The 23,731-nt window shown below is 51.6% G+C and overlaps 1 protein-coding gene across 1 annotated transcript in view; it reads left to right on the forward strand.

Moving 5' to 3' along the window:
• Cfap57 (cilia and flagella associated protein 57) overlaps positions 1-23,731 on the forward strand; it is a 64,226-nt gene that overhangs the window by 33,722 nt on the left and 6,773 nt on the right. Inside the window, exons 13-22 of the mRNA XM_060379712.1 lie at positions 266-421; positions 1,679-1,772; positions 2,326-2,516; positions 3,175-3,348; positions 4,960-5,118; positions 7,393-7,536; positions 12,549-12,665; positions 13,710-13,844; positions 13,940-14,083; positions 22,489-22,621. Of these exons, the coding sequence (XP_060235695.1) occupies positions 266-421; positions 1,679-1,772; positions 2,326-2,516; positions 3,175-3,348; positions 4,960-5,118; positions 7,393-7,536; positions 12,549-12,665; positions 13,710-13,844; positions 13,940-14,083; positions 22,489-22,621 (1,447 nt within the window). The remainder of the gene's footprint in view (positions 1-265; positions 422-1,678; positions 1,773-2,325; positions 2,517-3,174; positions 3,349-4,959; positions 5,119-7,392; positions 7,537-12,548; positions 12,666-13,709; positions 13,845-13,939; positions 14,084-22,488; positions 22,622-23,731) is intronic.

Genomic DNA, 23,731 nt, shown 5'->3' on the forward strand with positions numbered 1-23,731 from the left:
GCTACACAGGGAAACCCTGTCTTAAAAAAACAGAAAAGGACAACAGAATAAAGATAATAAGCAGGAAATCACTTAATAATTCCCAAGTACCAATATTGAAGAAATACTTTTAAAAATAGAGCATGAAGTGAAGACACTCTTGTGTGTCTTCATGTCGTATGTGTATCCTGTGAGAGAAACGTGACATTCTAGCTGGCACCTACCGCATTTGAAGTGAGATAGAGCCCAGGTTTAAGTGTACTCACTCTGCATCCTTCTCCCAAAGGCTCAGGTTATGTTGGAGCTGAAAACACGTGTGGAAGAACTGAAAATGGAGAACGAGTATCAGCTTCGGCTGAAGGACATGAACTACTCGGAGAAGATTAAGGAGCTGACGGACAAGTTCACCCAGGAGATGGAGTCCTTAAAGACCAAGAACCAGGTGGGTTTGAGAGCCTGAACCCGCAGCCTCAGCAGTAAGCACGCCCCACACCACTGAGCACGGGGCCAGCTGTGTGGTCTAAGGGCATCTGCATTGTTCAGTCATGAGGGCCGGCTGCTGGGGAAGATGCGTGTGACTCGGGACTAAGGAGGACAAAGCAGGACAAACGGAACATAAAGCTTTCCATAGTGAACGGTACTGCCAGGTCAAACAGGTCTGGGGACAAGACAAGATTCTCCCACAAAGCTGCTGTTCCGGACACAACTTACATTTTGTTTCTAATACATTTTTGCGATTTCCAGATTCTCTACCATGAGTATTTATCTTTGTAACCGGGAAAAACTCATTTTTAGAAGACGAAATAACAAGAACACTGGAGGAGGGAAATAGCAGGTGTTGATCTCTAGACTGTCAAAAATGAAATCTGTCTTAACAGTTTGTAGTCTTCACACTACACAAGACCCGCCTGGCCCACTCATCCAAAACCGTGCCCCCAACCCCATCTTTTGGCTCAAGGGGTATTTGTACTGGTAACTTATCTTCATGGGTCTGTTTGGTTGAAAAGCCCTTGGCTGTTAAATTTATTTATTCATTTATTTATAATTCATTCAGCCAGGCAGGGAGTGTTAGTTTGGTGCTGTTTATAAGCCAAACACAAAACCAGGCCCCAGGGTGGCGCCTCAGCCTGCCAGGAGCTGGTTGGCTCAGGTAAATAGATACATGTGAGCATAATGACCTGACAGCAGTGTGCCAGCAGGACACAGTTGGGGCTTGCTGGATTTTGGCTGGTTGGTTGGTTGGTTAGGTTTGATTTGGGTTTGATTTTTGAGACAGGATTTCTCTGTGTAGCCCTGGCCTGGAACTTGTATAGACCAAACTGGCCCCAAATTCACAGAGATCCACCTGCCTCTGCCTCCCTAGTGCTGGGATTAAAGGTGTGACCACCACACCCAGACAATCAGCAATAGATGATTAAGATGAATCCTTGACTTCCCTCCTCAAAGTCTGCTTGCTCTGTGTCCAAACCAAAACTCTTCTTTCGCTGACAAATCTATTTACCACATATGGATAAAGAGCAAATGTGTAGAACTTTCGGAGTGTGAAAGGTGGCCCTGTTGCATGGCTCCCCAGAACAGTGTCTGGTGCAAAGTGAGGGCTTGAGAAAAATGTCTGAATAAAGATGTTCCCAGTAAAAGTAGCTCCTGTAGCGCCTTCGGCAAATGCGTAGAGATGAGAGAGAGCAACTCTGTGTTTCAGGTTTTAAAAACAGAGAAAGAAAAGCAAGACAGCATTCACCGGGAACACATGGATGAGCTCCTGGAGAGACAGAGCCGGGAGCTGCAGGACCTGGGTGAGTCCGGAAGTGGGGAGCCGCACGGCTGGGGCAGCTGGTGAAGGCAGGCATGAGCCCGGGAACAACCAGCTGAAAAGGACTCCACCCCAGCCCCAGACATGGCAGAAGCCAGGGAACTCAGCTCTGTCTGTGAATACACTACTTCATTGGAATTCACCATGACTTCCCCGCATGTATATTTGCCCCTTCCTCAGAATACACACACACACACAGCACCTCTTACATGCCAGTGAGAGATTCAGCTGAGAGCATGACAGAGTGCTGAGTCCCAGGTCTCAGCATTTCCTTGCTGTGTGCACCAGGGTATCACCTAGCCTTACCAAGGCTCAGCTCGATTGTCTCTAGGACAGATATATAAAATCTATATTGCATACTTGGGACATTTTCCTGACCCTGAACCCTCGAACACCTCCCACCAGTACCTTTAAGGGCCTTGAACCTTGGCTCTGGAGGAACAAGGAAGTGTGGGGGGTGGGGAGGGCCTCACGTGCACCAAAGGCTGCTGCTGCCTGCCCGCACAAGTCTCACAGACCACCCTTCCCCTCCCCAGAATGTTGCAACAACCAGAAGCTGCTCCTCGAATATGAGAAATACCAGGAGCTGCAGCTCAAGTCCCAGAGAATGCAGGAGGAGTATGAAAAACAGCTCCGAGATAATGACGAGACAAAGAGCCAGGCCCTGGAGGAGCTGACGGAGTTCTACGAGGCCAAACTGCAGGAGAAAACGACCCTTCTAGAAGAGGTGACCCCAGGGAGCCAAGTTCCGCCTCCCTGTCTGTGAGAAAGGGCAGCTTGGGCGGGGAGCAATTAGAGCCACCATTGTTCAGCCATTTGCCCTGCAGCTACTGTGTATAGCATACACCTTGCCCTGGGAGTCAAGAGAAGAGGTTTCTACCCTCAAGGCATTGTCATCTGGGGGGAGGGGGGATAACCAATTAATTTTACAGATAGAATTGCAGTGATCCAAGCTCTCTCAAGATGTGTCTGGGCCAGGTGGTGGCACACACCTTTAATCCCACCACCTGGGAAGCAGAGGCATGTGGATCTCTTGAGTTGAAGGCCAGCCTGGTCTACAGAGTTCAAGACAGCCAAGGCCACACAGATATGTGGAGAGAGGAAGGACGCCTTGCAGGGTCTGAAGCCTGAGTGTCACGTGACTAACAGAGACTAAAGAGGGCATGCAAGGGTATGGGGTTGTTGGTAAGAAGAGGTGGTAGACCCCGAGGCCTGATCAGGTCAAAAGAGAAGGGAGACAGGAAGGAAGTGGACGGACAGGAGACAGGACCGGGGCCTTGGTTTCCACTTCTGTAGTTTGGCTCCTCTTCCCTTCCTCTCCCAGCACAGCAGCCAGCCCCATCTTCCAGCACTCTCTCCTCCCCCCCTCCCTCCCTCTGAGCCAGGCACAGGAAGATGTCCGCCAGCAGCTTCGGGAATTCGAGGAAACCAAGAAGCAGATTGAAGAAGATGAAGACAGAGAGATCCAAGATATCAAAACCAAGTACGAGAGAAAGCTTCGGGATGAAAAGGAGTCCAACCTTCGGCTCAAGGGAGAAACGGGCATCATGAGGAAGAAGGTGGGGTGCCAGCTGGGCCCTGGAAGCATCACAGAGGAGGCTGGGGGTAAGGGGCAAGTGGCCAGAGAGCCCTGGGCAGCCACACAAAAGTCCCATCTCTAGGACAAAGGGGCTCTCCCCTCCGGAAGGACCATATCTGGTTTCCCCTCCTCTTTAGGGAGGCACGAGACAGGATCTTACCACGTGTCCCAGACTGGCTTAGATCTCACTGCAAAACCCATTCTGTCCTCAAATTCATGATCCTCCTGCCTCTCCCTCCCCGATGCTAGGATCACAGGAGTGTACCACTGTGCCTGACTCTTTCCCTCCTCCTCATGAGCTTCCTGTGCACAGAAAGAGGCGCTGAGCCTTTCTTTCTGGACAAGTAGGATCTCTTGAAAATGGAAATGAGATCTGAGGATAAGACAGGCAGCAAGCAATTCAGCCTGGAAATGTCTTGGCGCAGGTGGCTCCCCCTCTGACTTCTCCTCAGAAGAGTGGCGGGATGTGTAAGATGCTTTGATGGCAAAATGAGGCAGCTTCTTGGTTCAGTGATGCTGAGAGAGGGACAATGCGCTTCACAGGATCCTCGCAGAACTGCCTCATTTCCTCTAAAATGGTCGGCCGCAGAGAAGCTGAGTCCAAAGCAGGCCTGTTAGCAATCAAAGCATCCTGTCAGAAATCCCCCTGTTGTTAGTGATTCCCAGGACAACCAGGTTCTCACTCCTTGGACATGGCTACAGTGGTCCATCAGATAGAGCTCATCTCTATGACATTGGCCAGCTCTCAAGGACAGTGTGGTCTTGGAAGAACCTGAGTCCATCCCGAGAGCTGGTCTCTAAAGCATCTTGTCCACAGACTGCTCTCTCCTGCAGGGAATAGAATCTGGTTCTCAACCTGTGGGTCACAACCCCAAAAGCATCACATGCCAGACACCCTGCATGTCAGATGTTTACATTATGATTCATAAAGTAGCAAAATTACAGTTAGGAAGTAGCAACAAATTAATTTCATGATGGGGTGGGGTGGGGGGTCACCACAACATGAGGAACTGTATTAAAAGGCTAATACATTAGGAGGGGTTAGAACTTCAATAGACCTAGACATTATTTTGCTGGCTACTCTGCCGTCCATTTGACCGGGGAAAACACTGCACTGTCCCAAATTCTCCAAAAACTCAGTCTCTGAAGCAAACAAACTAAGCATGGCACGATGGCCCATGCCTGTAATCCCAGTATTTAGGAGGTAAGTCAGGCAGAGTGTGAGTTTGGATACATAAAAAGAGCTTGTCTCCTTAGAGTGAAAGGGGAACGTAGTTGTGGAAGAGGGAGCTGTGTGTCAGACTGGAACAGAAGTAAGAGAGGGTGATGGAGGGGTGAATATGACCGCAGTACATTGTACACACATGGGAACTTTTCAAGTATGACGGGAGGGGGACCTATTCCTCAGTTTACAAAGATTGTTCCCAAAAATTAAAATAGCAGCGATAACAAAATCCACTCCCCAAAGCTCAGGGATATTGAGTGATGGGGCTTCTTAGTTTCCTGGGGGAGGCCCAGCTCCATCAGCAGTTGAGGTGGGGCCATGCTCAAAGACCCCAAGGGTCTTCACTGGTGCTGTCTCCATCTTCAGTTCAGCAGCCTGCAAAAGGAAATTGAAGAGCGCACCAATGACATTGAGCTCCTGAAGGCAGAGCAGATGAAGCTGCAGGGGGTCATCAAGTCCCTGGAGAAAGACATCCAAGGGCTCAAGAGAGAGATCCAGGAGAGGGATGAGACCATTCAAGACAAGGTGAGTGTCTGCCCTCCCCAGACACTGCCCAGAGGGACCCAGAGCCCCAGGGCTCAAAGGGCCCTGGCTTCTTAAAGATCATTTGCTTGACTTGGCAGAGGAAAACAAGTCTATGAAGTACCCACTGTGTGTTTGGCACAGAGCCAATTAGTGCAAACACATCACACACAATTCCACCAATAACCCTGCGGCATGAGCAATCTGGGGTTGTGTCTCATGAAGCAGAAGTCCAGGAAGCTGCGTTTACTGCCCAAGGTCCCACAGTTTGTAGGGGACAGACTTTGGGTCTCAAAGCTGCCCTGTTCTCTCCTAGGACATGGGGACCTGTAAGGACTTGGTGAGCTAGTTGGTGCCTGCATGCTGTTTCTGCACGAGGAAATCTTGTATATGGCCCGGGCTTTGGAGACGGGGCAAGGACACCTTCAGATTCTCAAAGAGGAAACTGACAAGAAAGGAAACAAACACAGAAAGTCATAACCTCCTCCTAGTGCAGCAGCCTTTCCACTCCCCAGCCCTGGTCCCCAGCAGCACAGCTGTCAGAGTGCAAGTGTAGCTGGTCGCTGTCTTAGTTAGGGTTCTATTGCTATGATGAAACACCATGACCAAAAGCGAGGGAGTGAGGACAGAAACTCACCCAGGGCAGGAACCCGTAGATGGGAAGTGACACGGAGGCCATGGAGGGGTGCTGCTTACCGACTTGCTCCCCATGGCTTGCTCAGCCTGCTTTCTTATGGAACCCAGGACCTCCACCCCAGGTGTGGCACCATCCTCAATGGGCTGGGCCCGCCCCCATCAATCACTAATTAAGAAAATGACCTACAGGCTGGCCCACAGCCTGACCTTACGGAGGCATTTTCTTAGGTGAGGTTCTCTCCTCTCAGATGGCTTTAATTCGTGTCAAGTTGACATATAAAACTAGCCAGCACAGTCATTCTCCCACTGAAAATCCTCCAGTAGCTTCCCATGGCCCGCAGCCAAGGTCAGCACTCTTTGTCCGTAAAGGATTAGATAGTAAATAATTCTCAGGCCATGTGGTTTCTGTCTCAACTAATCAACTCTGGGTAGCACATGTGAAACCACCCAGAAATAAAATAGGCACAAATGATCCAGGCCATGTTCCAACCGAAATGGACAAAAAGGCCTCAGGCCAATTTTGGCTCATGGGCTGAGCTTGCCAATTCCTGGCCTCCAGGATAACTTCTGAACTCTCAAAGCCAACAGGCCAAAGCCTTGCCGTCCCTTGCCCCTCTTCCTCCAGCCTCAGATCTCACTTCCCCTGGAGCCAGCGTGTCACACTGGAACTGTTTGCTCTCTTCTGCTGCATACAAACGACTATGGTGCCTTTGTCTCCCTCCCTTGCATCACACAGCACAATTTGGGGTTGTGTTTTTGTCTGAAGGACAGGGACTGTGTCAGTTCTCAGAGCTGTAACAGGAAAATGCCATCCGGCCCAGGCTTGTTTGCTAGACCCTTGCTCCAGTTACTGCAGAACTGGAAAGTTTCCACCTGAAAACTCGGTGGTCCAAACAGCTGTGTTGTTATCCTCTCAGCCTCCACTGGACAAGGTCCAAAAGGAAGGCTGGTCTCTGACCTCCGTGTCTGGAAACTCAGCTGGGAAGACTGGGGTCTCTGTCTGTGTGGGGGGTGGGGAAGTCCAAAAGCTAGTGGCTAGAAGATGAACGCACACGGTGGCTGTGCCTTCCACACACCCAGCTCCATTCCCCTAGCAGGGACGGTAAGGAGGCTGAGCATTTCAGCCACAGAGCCCCGAGTGTGCTCTCCATCCGAGAGGGCGCAGTGTGTGTAAACCACTTACCCAGCAGCTAACCCCCACCACAGCGAGTGTCCCAGGGGAGCCAGAGGGGAGCTGCCTGTCTGTCTGACCTGAGCCTGGGCAGCCGCACAACATTCCCTCCGCTGCACCGTGGGTTACGAGCGAGTCGTAAATCCAGTGAGATGCAGGAGGGGAGAACTGATTCTGCTTGGTGACAGAGATGTGTCAAGGCCATAATGTGGTAGAAGCACAGTGAGGGATGAAAGACACTGTCTTTCACAGCCTACACAAAAGTGAGGGAGTTCCTGTGGAGTTCCTGCTGCGGCCTATGCCAAAATCTGTATCCCCAGCCAGAAGTCTGCGGCCTCCTCCATCTGCAGTGTCACAGGCTCTGTATTTTTGTTTGTTTGTTTGTTCGTTTTTACCCTAGAGGGATTCCATGTGCCAGGGCCTTGTGACATCAATCAATCACTCCTCTTTCTCTCTCATCTCACTTCCAGGAGAAGCGAATTTATGACCTGAAGAAGAAGAACCAAGAACTAGAGAAATTCAAGTTCGTCCTCGATTACAAAATAAAGGAGCTGAAGAAGCAAATAGAACCTCGGGAGGATGAGATCAAAGTGATGAAGGAGCAGATCCAGGAGGTGAGGGCCTTCGCTCACAGGGCCTGCCCTTCAGAACCTCTGTCCCCTCCGATCCTGTCGCGCACTGGCTTGGGGGAAATGAGAGAAAACACTCCTCACGGCCAAGGCAGCATGTGCAGTTTCAAGCTCCTAAAAAGCAAGTGGGATGAGGATTTAGCTTGTGCTAGGGCTGGGGGCTGGGGGGGGGGGGGGTAGTTTTAAGTGCAGTAGCAAACGGGAAGTGCCGCTGTTGAACATTTGGCCACCAGGGGGCAGTATGTACTCAGCCAAAAGGCACTCTTGCCACCAAGCGCCAAGCACTGATTCTCAAACTGGATATTGCTGGGGCCCAGTATTTGGACTTCTGACTGGGAATCAGGAGTCTTCAGCAGCTCTTCAGCCCAAGAGTGAAAGGAACAATTAAGAGTCTGTTCTGGGGAACAAACAGGACAGAGGTAAAGAGGAGAGATTAGAAGTCAGGCCATCCGGACAAGGATTTCTAGAGACCAGTAGTCCAGATGTGTGCCTTTCAGCCGCCGCGAGCTCCTGAGCATTTTCTTATATGCTGTTAACCTGTCAGCCTCCCACTGGGTACAGAAAAACAGCTAAGATTTGGGGACCATGATGACCTAAAGTTGAATTGTTGATATTTTCTGCCACTCTGACTTTTGTTTGTTTGTTTGTTTGTTTGATTTTGTTTGTTTGATTGGGTTGGGTTGGATGGGGGAGTGGGGTGTTTATTTGTTTGTTTGTTTGTTTGTTTGTTTTGAGACAGGGTTTCTCTGTGTAGCCGTGGCTGTCCTAGACTTGCTTTGCAGGTCAGGCTGGCCTCAAACTCACAGAGACTGGCCTGCTTCTGCCTCCCTGAGTGCTGTGATTACAAGCATGCGCCACCACACCCAACCACACCCAACCACTCTTGATTTTTTTTCCTTCCCCTCCAGCGTTTGTTTCTCAGTCAAATGGAAATTTAAAAGTCTTTCCTATTCTACCCTTGTCTTAACTCCCATGTCAGAAAGCATCACCAACATCCATCCAGTCAGAGTTCAAACCCAGTATTTCTTCCCTGCTGCGGTTGCCCTGGTCCAAGCCTCCACCATTCCTTCTTTAAAAAGAAAGACAGGAAGGAAGATGCCTGATTTCCATCTCTTTTTCTCAAGAGCCAGTTCCCTCCGTCCACCGTATGTGTTCCAGAGATGGACCTCAAGCCCTGGGACTGAGCCAGCCCCTTTGCCTCCACCATTTCTTACCTGGACTTGACTCAAGCTGCAGCCTGGCCTCCACGTAGAGTGGACTCCTCAGTGGTGTCCCATCCCACTAACGTGAAGTCTAAAGGCTCTATACCTCCCTCCTCTCTCCACCTATCTCATGCCTTCCTCTCCTTCCCCAGTACCCACTTCCTAACAGCTCCTAAGAGCCAACTCGCCCATTTTAGGATCTCTGTGGTAGGCTCCCCTCTGCCTGGAAGACTGTCCCCTAGACTGTCACGTGGCCAGCTTTTCATCTTCCCAGCCTCAGCTTAGATGCCACCTCTAAAAGACACCTTCCATGACATCACATACAAAGGGTGACTCCACTCTCCCTTACGGTGTGCTGATGTGCTAGCAAAACCTTTGCTCCAGGAGATCAAGCAGAGATCAGGGCGACAGGGATCTAGAGGGGATGGTGCTGACTTCTCCCGAGTGTCCCCTCCCCCCCAGCTGACCACAGAGCTGCCTTCTTGGGACCTCCTGCCGTACACTTCAGGGCCAAGGAATAGCAACTTTCTTTGACCTTTCAGTAGCAAAGTATTTCAGCCAGAACTCACAAACAGCAGGCTTTTCCCCACTGTCCTGGAAGCTGAAAGTCCAGGATGGGATCTCGTGTCAGGGAGAGTCTGTATCTCTCGATGGCTTTCGTGTGTCCTCAGACCGTGGGAGGGCAGGGGGTTGTGGTGGGCTCCTTCAGGCCTCTTCTATACAGACATCCATGAGGGCTCTGCCCTAAGACCTTCCTATCAACACACCCATGGGATCATTCAGTGCCCCTGGCAGTAACGGGAGGCTGAGTGCCACCTTGATCTAAGCAGAGAATAGCCTTGTTTGGGGGAATAGGGCAGGGACCTTCCTAGCTAACCCACACGCAATCTATGCCCCCTCCTTCTGCCAGTGGCTCGGGGTTGTTACCTGGACCTGGTTCTTTGTGGGAACCTCTGACTGTGGCCCTCGCCTTTGGAGGTTAGCGATACGTTCAGAAATACCCAGTGTGCATCTCTGGTGAACTTCCTCCTACAGGAAGGAAGGCCCAAGCCCTAGGCTTGTACACAGAGGTCTCTGTGAATGAACACGTAGCCAGCCGTGAGAGAGATACCCTGCTTCACGCACGCTTCTCCAGCCTCTCTTCACGGAGGGAAAAGTCTCTGTGCCAGGGTTCTTGTGGTCTCAGTTTCAACTCATTTATTTGTCCACCTAGTGCAGGGTTTCTCAGCGCTCTCTGTGTTCTGGGGTGGCTAATTCTCCGCTGTGGGGAGGAGGGAGGTCCTGTCCCATGATGTGTCTGGGACTTTAGCACCATTGTCCTCTGTCACTCCATGCCAGAAGCACCCACCTCCTGGCCTCGGCTATTATGGTCCAAAACATCTTCAGACACTGCCAGATGTCCACTGGGGGTGGGGAGAATGCTTCTTCCCCTCTCCCACCAAGGATTAACAGGACAAATAACATGGAGAAACTGACAGAATGCCCATGCTAGGAGAGAGATGTTTGGTCCCACCTTTGGCCTTTCCAGCTGGTCGCTCACACTTTACATGCTTTACAGTCTGTATTTATATCCTTGAAGTACCGTGAGGCTGTGCCTGCGTAGGAGGGAACAAGGGCAAAGAGTATAGTCGTGGGCCTCTTCCATCCTAACCCAGTCTGTCAGCGCTGGCTCGGGACTGATAAGACCTGGGCCGCACTCAGACACGACCTTGGGGCGCCCTTCCTCTGGCCTAACTGACATTGCCCTGTCTTAGCGCTCTTCTTTCTTCCCTGGGGTCCAGCGCATCGGCCTAGGTACTCTCCCAGGCTCTAGATTTCTCTCTCCTGATAGAACCTCTGTGCTAGACGCCCCCCGCCCCCAGATGCCAGCCACTGCTGCTGCTCCTGGTGGTGTCCTCCGGTGGCACTAAAGTGCGGTGCACCCCGCAGCCCGCCGCCAGCATTGTGCCATCTTGCAGTCATCCGGACCAGCGCCAGCCGGAAGACGTGCGCCGGGCTGCCCACCCACAGGCCCACTGCAGGCAGGCTGCTCTCCTCCTGCCGTTCTCTCCCCTACTCTGCCTCCAGTACTCGCTCTAGAGCATTCAGCCAAAGTGCCCCTTCCCAGGGTAGGCACACGCTCCAGCCCTGGTGTGCACGGGGCCCCCCTGCCTCAGCCACGGATGTCGTGTAATCCATTTCATAGCAACTTCCCACTCACTGCTCTCGTTCTGTTAGACTGGAGGCTTCTGGGACGCAGAAACCACCTCTACATCAGTTCTGTGTCCCTAAGCCTCCCACAGTGCTCACTGCTTTTTAAAAATATATATATTTATTCAGCTGTATATGTTTTGTGTAAGAGTGTTTTGCTTGCATGCATACACATGTGCCACGTGTGTGCCTGGCTCCCACGGAGGCCAGAAAGGAGAGTATCAGGCCCCTTAGAACTGGAGTTACAAACAGTTGTGAGCCACCACATGGGTGCTGGGAGCCGAACCCAGGCCCTCTGCCAGACCTCTATCTGCAAGGCCTCTATCTCTTCAGCCCCGAAGGTGCTCATTCTTGCTTTAGCTGCTGCAAAGCCCCGTTCTTGTGTGTCCTCTAGGAGGCTCTCTGCCGCTCTGCCAACACTGCCTTTTATCCTGCCACTCCTCTTCCAGAGGCTGGTGGTTCCCACTTCCCCTCCCGCCCCTCATTGCCTTTCCCTTTGCCCACCACATCCTTCATCCAGGGTTCACAGGGTCCACCCAGATGCCAGGCATGGCCTCAGAGGGCTACTCTATCTAGTGAAACACCTCCTATAACAAAGAGGGATTCCTCTGTGTCCAGAACTTGAGAGTAGCTATTTTAAACCGTCTCAGACTTCTGAAGGTGGGCAGGAACCTTAACATGTGCTGCTAGAACGTGGGGGTGGGGCAGGTCATCCCACTACCTCCACCCTACATACCAAACAATGAACTGCCCCATCCCCTATAAACAGCCAGGAGCCTCTGTACTGCCAGGAGTACTAGTGCCAGGAGCACCACCCTAGTACCAGGAGTACCTCCCCAGTGCCAGGAGTACCTCACCAGTACCAGGAGTACTAATGCACATCAGAGTTGGGGTATCCATCAAGCATCACCCTGTGCTTTGAGTGGGAACTGGATTTCTTCACAGCTAGTCTCATCTGAACCAAATGCACCTTGTAGACAGATTCAACAAGGGAGAGAAAGCCTTTCAGATGCTAACCGGTGTCTCCTGCCCTCTTTCTGAAGAGGGGCGACCCTTGGTTGTACTTTTGGACCCTTTAATGCTCAGACTGGCCGTCCTCAGCTCCTCCTTGTTTTATGCCCTAGACTGAAGATGCCCACATGTTGCTCTGGCCCCCCAAAACTCTGTGCTTTAGAAACAAGCCTCAATTTTCTGTTTAGAATGATTGTGGCCCCCATGGGTCAAGTTCCACTCATATTACCTCCCAAACCAGGTGAGGGAGGTATTTCTCTGAAATACTTGATCTGTGAGTTGGGAATTTAGGATTTAGAGTGATTGAATTAGAAAGAACACAAGAAAAGAGAACTCTGCATGGTTAACTAAGAAAATTTCGAGGCCTGGCCACAGGCAGGTGCAGGACTCCGGGTGGACGTGGTGCCAGTCAAGAGGGGTGCTTTCAGGACGGCAAGAAGTAAGGACAGAGGTTTCATTCAAGAGGACATAGCTGGGAGCTAGAGAAGAGATGCCGTGGTGTCGGGAATGTGCCCCGTGAAAGGCGTCTGCTCTGGAACGCAGTTTCCATCCCTGACTTCCTTGTCCAGGCCTCTATCCCCTGGTTCTCTACAGATGGAAGCCGAGCTGGAGCGTTTCCATAAGCAGAACACACAACTGGAGCTGAACATCACGGAGCTGTTGCAGAAACTGAGAGCCACAGATCAGGAGATGCGCAAAGAGCAGCAGAAGGTGTGAGGATTTCAGAGTCTGGCAGTGCCCGGACTCAGGATCTGGCACCTGCCTACGGCGGGCAGCTGGCTGCTCCAGACAGAGCCAGCCATTGCTAAGGAACACTTCCCGTTTTAACTCACGCTCTTGCCCACAGGCCTGTCTGCTTCCAGGCCTGCCCAAATTTACATGTCTAAATTCATCCGAGACCATTAAAACAACTTGTGTGTCGGGATGAGAGGGCGAGAGTGTTGGTTTCATAGGAAGGAACACCCTTAGCCCTACATTTGTTTGACCTGGGGAAGAACAGAATTCAAAAGGTCATTTGTACTTAGTGAAGTACAAAAGCTTTGACCAGGCCCAGAACTGCTGATGTCAGGAGAACCTGGGAGACCGTCACCTCCATCTTGCTGTGTGTGTGTGTGTGTGTGTGTAATGGAAAGTGGATAAAGGGCTATGAAAGTGGAGAGAAAGGAGACACCCTCTTGGGAAAGGGTAGGGGAAAGTAGCTGTCAAAGAAAGCATGGCTGAAAAGCTAGACCAGTGTATAGAAATCTGTAGGAGTGGCTCAGCCATTCACAGCAGTGCTCCCAACTGTCACCAGAACAAATGCTGGGCGAGGTCCTAACGGGCACAGGGCAGCCCTGGGTAAGGATCTGTGGGAGAGAATGATGCGATACAGCTTTCGTGGAACTAAAGAAAACTGTGGCCTCATAAGCTTCCTTTCCTCTTACAAGCCTGAGGCCCATTAAAGGGATGCAGAGCAATAAGAATGCTGTGTGTGTGTGTGTGTGTGTGTGTGTGTGTGGTCTCAAGCCCTGTCATCTTGGCAGCTACTCAGGCAGGGTACCCAGCCCAGGCAGGCGGACAAGCCTTTCGGCACTGCTGCCTTTGGGCCAGCTGCCCATCCAGGTTTCTGTGCCCAGGCTGGTCCCCAGCAGTCGGGCATCAATCCCAGACGAGGACAGTCTGGGCCCTTTCTGTGTCACTGACCTCTGCCTGAAGCCCCTGGCCGCTCCACGGGGAGTGCACCCTGCGGCCCCAGGAGCAAATGTCTGGTTACAGGAAAGGGACCTGGAAGCGCTGGTCCGCCGCTTTAAGACAGACCTTCACAACTGCGTGGCCTACATCCAGGAGCCCCGGCTGCTGAAGGAGAAGGTCCGAGGCCTCTTCGAGAAGTACGTGCAGCGGGCAGACATGGTGAGCTCCGAGCGTCCCCCCCTTCCCCGGCCGCCCTGCCTGCCCTGTGCCTCACACCTCCCCTCCTTTGCTGAGCGTGTCCCCGGCAACACCAGGTGGAGATTGCAGGCTTGAACACAGACCTGCAGCAGGAGTATGCCCGCCAGCGGGAGCACCTGGAGAGGAACCTTGCCACGCTCAAGAAGAAAGTGATCAAGGAGGGCGAGCTGCACCGCACGGACTACGTCCGCATCATGCAGGTAACGGACGCTGCCTTCGCTGCCCGAGACCACCCATCTTCCAGGCTTCCCGGACATCCGGGCGCCCCCCGGCTTCTTCTTCCCTGAGCTCCCAGCACCCATCCAGGCTGTCACCAGGGCCCAGGGCCCACCACGGAGCCCACCTAGGCCTCGCTGGTGGCCCTGTTGCTTCACCCCTGTTCCTTTTGCCGTCTCACCCCTACCCCTAATAAGCTAGCATCCCGCCTCACTCTTCTCAGCTACCCACGATCCATCGGGTCGCAGTTCTCCTGACTTCTCTGCTCCCTTCCCACTTCTGCTTCCGGCCCCTGTGTCACCACCTGACTTTGCTGCCTTTTATTCTGTTCTTTCCACCTACTGGGATGTGTCTGGCCAGACCTGCCTCGTCTCCCTTTCTGTTGCCTCAGGTCTTGGCCCTTATCTCTTGGTCCAGATTGAACCGCGCCCGCAGAGTTGGCATCGATCATATTTCATGTGCTTCCCCACACCCAGCTCCCAGGATCCCTCAGCAGGTGGTTCAGAGAGCCTGGCCCCATTCCCCCCCACCCCCACCCAGCACTTTACGGGGACTGCCCATCAGATGCTTCTGCCAGATTTCTGTTGAGGTGTCGGTATCATCTAAAGCAATTAATATAAATCTGTATCAAAAGGGAACATCAGGAACACGTAGGGCACATGCTTTTATGGTTGCGTTCCTTCAGTGTCTTAACTGAAGTACTGGAATGGGAACAGGGTGCAGTTTGGCTTGAAACCAGATACCAGGTTGGAGAGTTACACACAGTTGCGCAGAGCACACAGCAACCCAGGCCAGACCAAGACACAGGTCTCTTGCCATTTTAAAACCAGCACCCCTTCCCACTGCCCATTCAAACCATCTCTATTCTGGACCATGAAAGCTTTCAGAGACCTGGAAAGAGGAGTGGGTGTGATTGGTAGCCCCCTTGGTGCCAGTGACTACACACAGCCTTGCTAAGAGCCTGGGCTACCCAAAGCATGGGCAGTGAGCCGGGGTGACAGTAGTATCTGTCACTTGGTGGCATGGCTGAGCCCTGCCACCAGCACCTAGGCCTGGGGTCCTCCAGGGGCTGGTCCCCCTCTGCACACCAAGCGGAAGCCCAAAGCAAAAGTCCATCTCAGGAAAGGAGGGAGGGGAGACCAGAGGCTTGCTGTTGCGTACAGGTGCATGAGGGTGCTAGGCCAGGCACCATGTTTCTTGCCCCTCCCTCATTCCCTGGAGAGTGCTGGACCGGGGTAGGAATTGGCAACAGAAGAGTTTCTACCAGGGCTCCTGTGAGGGGGCTCCGGCAAAGTCTTCTGTCTGTGTGAAACCTGTGTGCTGAAACCTGTGTGCTGTTAGCAGTCCACAGCACACAGGCTTTTCATCCCAGCACTCTGGAGGCAGAGGCAAGTGGATCTCTAAATCTGAGGCCGGCCTGGTCTACGCAGTTAGTTCTAGGACAGCTTGGGCTATACAGGGAAACTCTGTCTTGTGGGGAAGGAAGGCAGGAAGGGAGGGAGGGAGGGAGGGAGGGAGGGAGGGAGGAAGGAAGGAAGGAAGGAAGGAAGGAAGGAAGGAAGGAAGGATAGATACAAAAGAAATGTGTGTGCTGTGACTTCTATGGATCTAGAAAAGTGACTGATACTACACCAGGGGACAAGAAGGGAGCTTGGGTGCTTGGGTCCCACCAGCAACACCACATGCACACACAAAGACTTCGTGCTAATTATATCGGGGCTCTGGGTAAGACTTGGCTTGCAAACAGAAAGGACGTCTTTTCCTAAGGGCTAGGGGCTAAACCCAGGGCTTCACACATACCAAGTAAGCATTTCTATACGGAGCCACATGCCCAGCCCCAAAGACATTTTTAAAAGAAAGTTCTTTTTTTTAAAGACCTACTGTTCTGGGTGCCAAAAACTTCTCTCTTCTTTGAGCTTAAGGTTGAATAAGAGGGCTAGGCCAGAGATACAGAAGTTTGCCAGGGCCTCTTGCAGGCAAAGCCGAGCTAGGAGCTGTATTCTAACCCAGGGTGTGGGACATGAATGGAGACAGTATCCGCATAGACCGAGGCAACAGTGCTCACTGCTCTTTGGCCAGAAGACTGTGGGACTCCAAAAACCACTCTGTTTATCTGTAACACCAGGCAAAAGACACCAACCTCAGTGGCTACTGCGATGCTTGGCCAAGACTAACAGCGGCCACTGACCTGGCACAGAATTAGGGCTCGAAACTGCCATTTCTTTCCCTTTATCCCAGCAAGATACCCCTGTCAAGAGCCACAGTGGAAATAAATGAGCCTAAAAATGCATCTCACCTGGGACAGGAAGGCCTGTGGCCTGGGGTGGGAAAGAAGAGCACCACTGATTCCAGACACCCACACACCCAGGTGGTGCTACAAGCCCCAGACGCCTTGGCATGGTGCTTAGGAGCTGCCTCTGTGCCCACCAGGGCCCCAGCACTTTATTCCAGAATGGCCAGGGAAAGGCAGGACAGGCACAGTGGCTGAGCAACTCACTGGAAAATAACTGAGGGGGAAAAAAAAACCGGGCCACCATCTCATTTGTATATCCAGATAGGAGCTCAGGGCCACCCCACAGCATTCCCTGGCATGCTTATATGAATATGGAAATCAGAGTCGCTGTGCAATACAGACACCCAGAACACGCATTCTCTTCATTCCCTTTACACTTTTCAAGAGCTTCTTACACAACAAGCTGTGTATCAGCCAAAATAGAAACAGGGTATTCCACCCTCAGAGAGATCCTGAGGAACAGGGGCCATTCTGGTCACCCAGCGGTGTGAGCACACGGAGGAGACAGCCTCCTCGAAGGCTCGAAGGAGTGAGAGCCATTGCAGTTCGGCCTCAGGGTGGGTGGAGGGTGTCTTCGGACCAGCTGGGAGAAGAGCCTTCCTTCTCAGCAGAGGCAACAGTTTGGGAAAAGGCAGGGGAAGGGGTGGGGTTGAAAGTGGGGACCTCAGCTTATTGCAGAGCATCCAAGGTAGCGAGAGGCCGGTGGACTGGCACCGGCTTTGGGTCATGTTGGCCTTCTGGCCCTTGCCAAGAACTGGGAGGTTCATCCGGGTACAGTGGCACATGGGGAGGCAAAGACAGGAGAATCTGTGGGAGTTTGAGGCCAGCCTGGTCTACAGAGTCCAGGACAGCCAAAGCTACACAGAGAAACCCTGTCAAAACAAACAAACAAACCTGTGCGGTTCGTCCCGAATACAGATCTGAGTGTTTCCAGGATACAGTTGTCTTTGTCTCATAAAGATGGATTCGGTTAGCAGAGAATTCAGTCTGGTGAGGAAAGAAGCAGGTGCCGGGAAAACCTGTTAGACGGCTGACAGGTTAGGGGTAACAGAGCTTGGAGAAGGGAATGTGATGATGCCAAAGGCATCTCAGAGCAAAAGTGACAAATTGAAATGCCAAGTCAGGCACGGAGCAGGGGAACTAACAGACTGGCTTATCTGTGCAGTTAGATGATCCTGCTAACAGATGTGAGGCTCCCATGATCACAGCCCTTATCTGTGGCCAGGTACTCCCTCACCACGGATCAGCCTACCCTTAGAGGGTTTGACTCAGAGAAGCCAGTAGGGGGAGCTATGGTCATTCCCTTCCCTTCTCCGCTTAACATCAGTATCAGAAAGTTCAGCCAGGACCTGCCACTCTGTTACAAAGGCAGTGGGTGCCCCTCCGCCTCCCCCCCCCCCCCCATCACCTTGCTTCAAAGTCTCTATATAAAGACCTCACTCAGTGTCTGCAGACTGCTCTCGGATTCTTCACACTTGGAACTGGTCAGATCTTTCCGTAGCTGGGTGGGGAAGGTCTGGGCAAATGGAAGGGTCTATAGACCATCTTGGCCAGGATGTCAGCAGGAGGAGAAAGCTTAGCAAGATAGTGGAGGGTTTTTTTTTTGTTGTTGTTGTTGTTTTTGTTTTTTGTTTTTTTTTTAATTTACAAAGTCACACACAGTTGACCTCACTGTGACCTTTGGGTTCCTCAGAACATGGGCCACCCTAAAGAACAAGTCTTAGGGAACTCAGCTCAGGGGAGTGTCTTTGACCATCTTTCTGTCTGAGCCACTTGAGCAAGAGTAGAATAAAGAGGAGAGGCGTGGGTGTGGAAGGCAGCAGACATGTAGGAGAAGGCACTGTGGAGGCAGACACAGCCACACTCCCACCCCATATCTTCATGAAGAACACCCCCCCCCCCGCCAGGCTGCTGAAGGATAAGGTGAGGTGGTGTGTACAGACCAGTGTGCAGGGACGCAGCCAAACCTCACAGCTCTTAGCAGGGTTTTGTTCGTTTGTTTTTGTTTTTCAAGACCGGGTTTCTCTGTGTAAGAAGCCCTGGCTGTCCTAGACTTGCTTTTGTAAACCAGCCTGGCCTTGAACCCACAGAGATCCACCCGCCTCTGCCTCCCTAGTGCTGGGATCAAAGGCGTGCACCACCACGCTGGGCCTCTTAGCAGTATTTTTATCATCAAGGTTTTAGTGCCTTTTGTGCCTCCTGCTCGCTCGGAGCTCCTGGCTGAGACAGTCTTCTCCACCCTCTGTCATCCCTGCCTCTCTCAGAGCTAGCTTCGTGCTTCTGACTCCAGGACATGAGTTATTACAGCCAAGAGAGAGTTTCCTCATTAGCACAGATAGCTGTAAGGAGCTGTGCCACTGGGGCAAGGGGTGGAGGAAGAAATGAACCAGCAGATGCGGGGTTTGACTTCTGGCCTCAGTCACACTCCAGTGAGGAGGGAATACACAGGGCCGGAGAGATGGCTCACGCCGTTAAAAGCATTTGCTGCTCTTCCAAAGGACCCAGGTTCGATTCCCAGCACTCACATGGCAGCTCACAACTGTCTGCATCTCCAGGAGACCCAATGCCTTCCCCTTCTGGCTTCCTCGGGCACCAGGCACGAATGTGGTGCACAAATGTGCACAGGCAAAAACACCCCATACACATAAAATAAGATAAAAATAAGGGGTTAAAAAGAGGCAGTCATACTCTGGAGACCCATCATAGAGGGTCTGACACGCGCACTCATGCCAAAAAGTACCGAGACCCTGAACTCCCAGTCACAGGGTTGCGGCTGGCCAGGGGATGGGGAGAGCCTGGGGCTCTGCCTGGAGTCATTCCAACAGTGGAAGGAGGCTGAGACCTAGCTCAGACACAAAACTGACGGGACTGGGTGACAGAATGGTTGGAAGGGCCAAGGAGAGGAACCTTAGAGGACTGGAGAGGGGTACCCACAGTCTCTAGGCTGTGCCCCAGTCTTCTCCCTTTACTGAATGAGGCAGAAGTGGAGCTAAACAAGCCCCAGCTAAGAGGGCTAAGAGAAAGCACTCCTGCACCCCCAGACCTACGAATGTACCCAGGAGTTCTTTGTGGCTCTCAAAAGATCCTCCCCTCTGTTTCCATGTCCACCCCATCCTTCACCTGCTTATCCAGCCCACTTACTGAGCATGTCTCACAGGCAAAGTGATGCCCTAGGTCTTCGTGTCCAACGAAAATGTATTAAAGCAATCACATTATGATATAAAGCTGGCATGGGAAAGATCCAGGGGAGACTGGCAGGGAATTTTACTAGGCAGCATCTGGAAAGGAAATATGGGTGACCCATCGTTAAGGGTCGGAGTTCATGATAGATAGATAGATAGATAGATAGATAGATAGATAGATAGATAGAGCATTAGAAGGAGAAAGCCCACCAACCCAGAAAAACAGGCATGGCACCTGGCCTGGAGAACTGGCAGCAAGCACTGGGCACTGCCTCCAACATGGAGGCAACTTTTTTGAAGTGAGGAGTGCTGAAATGTGGCGGTGTGCTGAAACTTTAAAGGTCTAGGTCCGGGCTTACACTCTGAGGAGGGGAGAATCTGTGAGTTGTCTCTAGCAGTCCCTGCTGTTTCAAGGGCCCCACAGCTGTCTCCTCATAGCAGAGGAGGACTTGTCACAACTCAGGAGGTGTTTTAGGTCATCCAAGCTCTGGCCCAACACTCACCAGTCCTGACGAAACCCCACACCCACACAGAGTGCGCCACAATGGCGCCATCCTGCATAGACTTAGCCTAAACAGCGCCATCCCACATAGACTTAGCCTAAACAGCGCCATCCCACATAGACTTAGCCTAAACAGCGCCATCCCACATAGACTTGGTCCGAACAGTACCATCCTGCGTAGACTTGACCTGGAGGCAGGCACGGCCACCTAGAAAAGCAGATACTTGGGTGGGGAGACGGCTCAGTAGGTAAAGCTCTTGTTCTCCAAGTGTACAGACCTCAGTTCAAACTGCCAACACCCACATACAAAGCTGGTGTGACTGTGTGTGTGCCTGTAACCTCAGTGCAGTGGGGAGAAGAGGCAGGAGGATAGCCGGGGTTGCTGCCCAGTAGCCCAGCTCCAGGCCCGGTGAGAGACCTGTCTCAACAGGACACCTGATGTCCTCATCTGGCCTCCATACCCACAGAAGCATGCACCTACACACACAATACAAACACGCACATACATACAAACAGGAAATAACTGAGTCTCAGGACCTGTACCGGACCTGCTGAGCCAGCAGCTCCATTTAACTGTGCTGGGGTGATTTATTTGCAGGCGTGTGTGGGACAAGCACAACAAGGCTGTGGCTCTGAGGGTGACGTGGCCAGTCACTCAGTGCCTACAGGGGTAGGGACTCCTCCCTAGCCACATCTGAGGACCCTTGTGTGAAGTGGAAGACAGAGATTTGAGGTGCAGGAAGTGAGAAGCCCCCACCCTGTCAGCCATGCTGCCTGTCTGTACCCTTGTTCTGCCCTTCCACACTCTGGAACTTGCTTTACTCTCTCCCTTGCTAACTTCTAAGCCTTAGTCGTGGGATCAACTCGTAAGAGTCTGTCTGTCATTCCGACAAGATTGTCTTTCCTTATGTTCCTTGTGCCTTCACATCAGGAAGCCAGAGCCACACAAATATGTTCCTGCCCTAACTAAACTGTAAAGTCCTCAAGAACAGGGACCAGATCTCACTTTCATTCTTTTCTTATACATTACATTCTGACCACAGTTTCCCCTCCCTCCTCTCCTTCCAGTCCTCCCGAGATCCGCTTCTCCTCTGTTTCCCTTCAGAAAAGAGCTGGCCTCCCAGGGATGTCAATCAAACATGGCCTAACAAGTTACAATAAGACAAGGCACTAACCCTCCTATCAATGCTGGACAAGGCAACTCAGTAGGAGGAAAAGGATCCCAAGAGCAGGCAAAAGAGTCAGAGACAGCCCCACTCCCACTGCCTTTCCACATACCCCAAGACCAACCAAGTGGCTGGCCCACAGCGGGTGCTGCCCTAGTCAGGGTTACCATTGCTGCGATGAAGCACTAGGACCAAAAACAAGTTGGGGAGGAAAGGATTTATTTGGCTTTCACTTCCATATCACTGTTCATCATCAAAGTCAAGGCAGAAATTCAAACAAGGAAGGAACCTGGAGGCAGGAGCTGAAGCAGCGGCCATGGAGGAGTGCTGCTTACTGGCTTGCTCCTCATGACTTGCTCAGCCTGCTTTCTTATAGAATCAGGACCATCAATCCAGGGTTGGCACCACCTTATAATCTGATCACATGGAGGCATTTTCTCAACTGAAGTTCCGTCCCTTCAAAAGTCTCTAGTCTGTGTCAAGTTAACATAGAAGTAGCCAGCACAGGTACCCAGTAAAGTATTATTGAGCAGATGGATGGATATCGATCCAACATAAACAAGTGAATCTCCAGAGAATACAAATACTAATTAGCTGCTCGCTTATCTGGGTTGCTCACTAAATGGTGTGGTGCTGAGGGCAACAGTCTTTTGTTGCATATAAAGACTTAATAGACGCCCTTTACTTTCAACAATGAATGGGGGTATGCGAGAAATACAGCACAGTCCTTCAGAGCGCTATTGAGGTTAACACGCTGGCTCTGCTATTTGCCAACCGTATGGTTCAGGCCACTTACATAACCTCTCTGGTGCCTCAGTTTCTTTTTCTGTAAAGTTATTATAGGATCTGATGAGGGTGTAGTTCAGTGGTAGAGCAATGCTTAACATTTATAAGGCCCTGGGTCCTATCTCCAGAACCATCACCAAGTGCAAGTAAAAGGGTTACCATGCTGAAGCACATTAAAGCATATTCAAAATACCTAGGAAAGCATTGTTCTGGATGTTTGAAAGAGCACACATGGCTAGCAAAGGTGACCAATTTCACATGAAGTCAAGTTAGCTGGTACTCTGAGAGGCTTGGCAGTGAGCAAGATAGAGGCTCACTACCGGGTGAGGAATCCAGAGAGTTAGCTGTGGTCCAGGCCCCTGGGGTCTTAAGGCCAGGAGGGCTCACCCTGAACCCACCTATTCATCACCTATTCGAGCACCTATTTGTCACGCTCACTGCCTTTCCTTCCTCTCCAAAGGAAAATGTCTCTCTGATCAAGGAAATTAATGAGCTCCGACGGGAGCTGAGATTAACCCGCTCCCAAATCTACGACCTTGAATCAGCCCTGAAACTGTCCAAGAAAACTCGACCTCAAGAAGTTACAGAGACAGGTAATGCTACTGGGAGATGGGCGCTGAGACAAAGGCCTGGTGACAGCCAAGAGCGGGTCTCCCTTTGGCCTCTTTCAATAGCAGGTCGCATAATGGTGTTTCATAGCTTCTCCATGGCACATACAGCTCTCCAGAGGACCCGTGAGGACCTGCCCCCCGTCCATGCTCTCACTCATGGGGCCATAGTTTCCTGTCTGAAATCCTCAGGGTTAGCAGCAAGTCAGAACTCAGAATCTTGCAGATCTTAGAAGGAGCATGCAGTGTGTTATGTAATGTCCCTGCAAGGTCTGGGGCAGTGCCCTGAAATCAAGCACATTAGTATTCTGCAGTGACATGTGAATATTCAAACCAAGCTTCATGAATTTAAGAACAGGTTCCATTTTTAAATCTATCTGTCTGTCTCTCTCTCTCTCATGTTTTTTTTTTTTTAACATTTTAGAATTGTGGGTAAGGGACCTGTACAATTAAAACGAAGACAAAAAGATGAGAAACTATTTAAAGAGAAAAAGAAATTCCATCAGAAATGTTCAATAAGTCGGTGACTGCAGTGACACAGTGCTTCTGAGCAGCTGGTAGCCAAGGCAAAAAGGGAAATAGAGAAGTATGATAGTCTCCCACACTTGAGAGACTGAGGCAGGGGCATCGCCACGGGCACAAGGCCAGCCTGGGTTACAGTGTGAGACCCTGTCTCCAACACGGGGTGGTTTACATAGCCCTCATTGTACGACAGAAAGAAGGGGTTTGGCTTGTTTGCCTAGATTCCGAGAGAAACCTGTCAACACGGCTCTCTGAGAAAGACTGTGGACTGGCGGCCTCCAGGCCCCAGGCTGTCAGGCGATAAAGCACTGCTCTCTGTCGCTTTCATACCCGACAACCAGCACAAACCAAGAGCATAAGGCACCTCCGTGAAGAGTGAGCACGTGACGCCGACACCCCTGTGTCCCGGTGGTTAGGACTCAGGGACAAAAACTCGACACGCTGAAGCGTCCCAGAGCAATGCCTTGGGGTTTCGGATGCCACAGGAACTCTCTGTGCTAATTTTGCAATCTGTGTACAGCCCTGTGCTGCATGACTATATGATGTCTATGATTCCGGTGCTTTGTCCCCATG

The sequence above is a fragment of the Meriones unguiculatus genome, chromosome 3, assembly GCF_030254825.1.
Source record: "Meriones unguiculatus strain TT.TT164.6M chromosome 3, Bangor_MerUng_6.1, whole genome shotgun sequence".
Classification (NCBI taxonomy): domain Eukaryota; kingdom Metazoa; phylum Chordata; class Mammalia; order Rodentia; family Muridae; genus Meriones; species Meriones unguiculatus.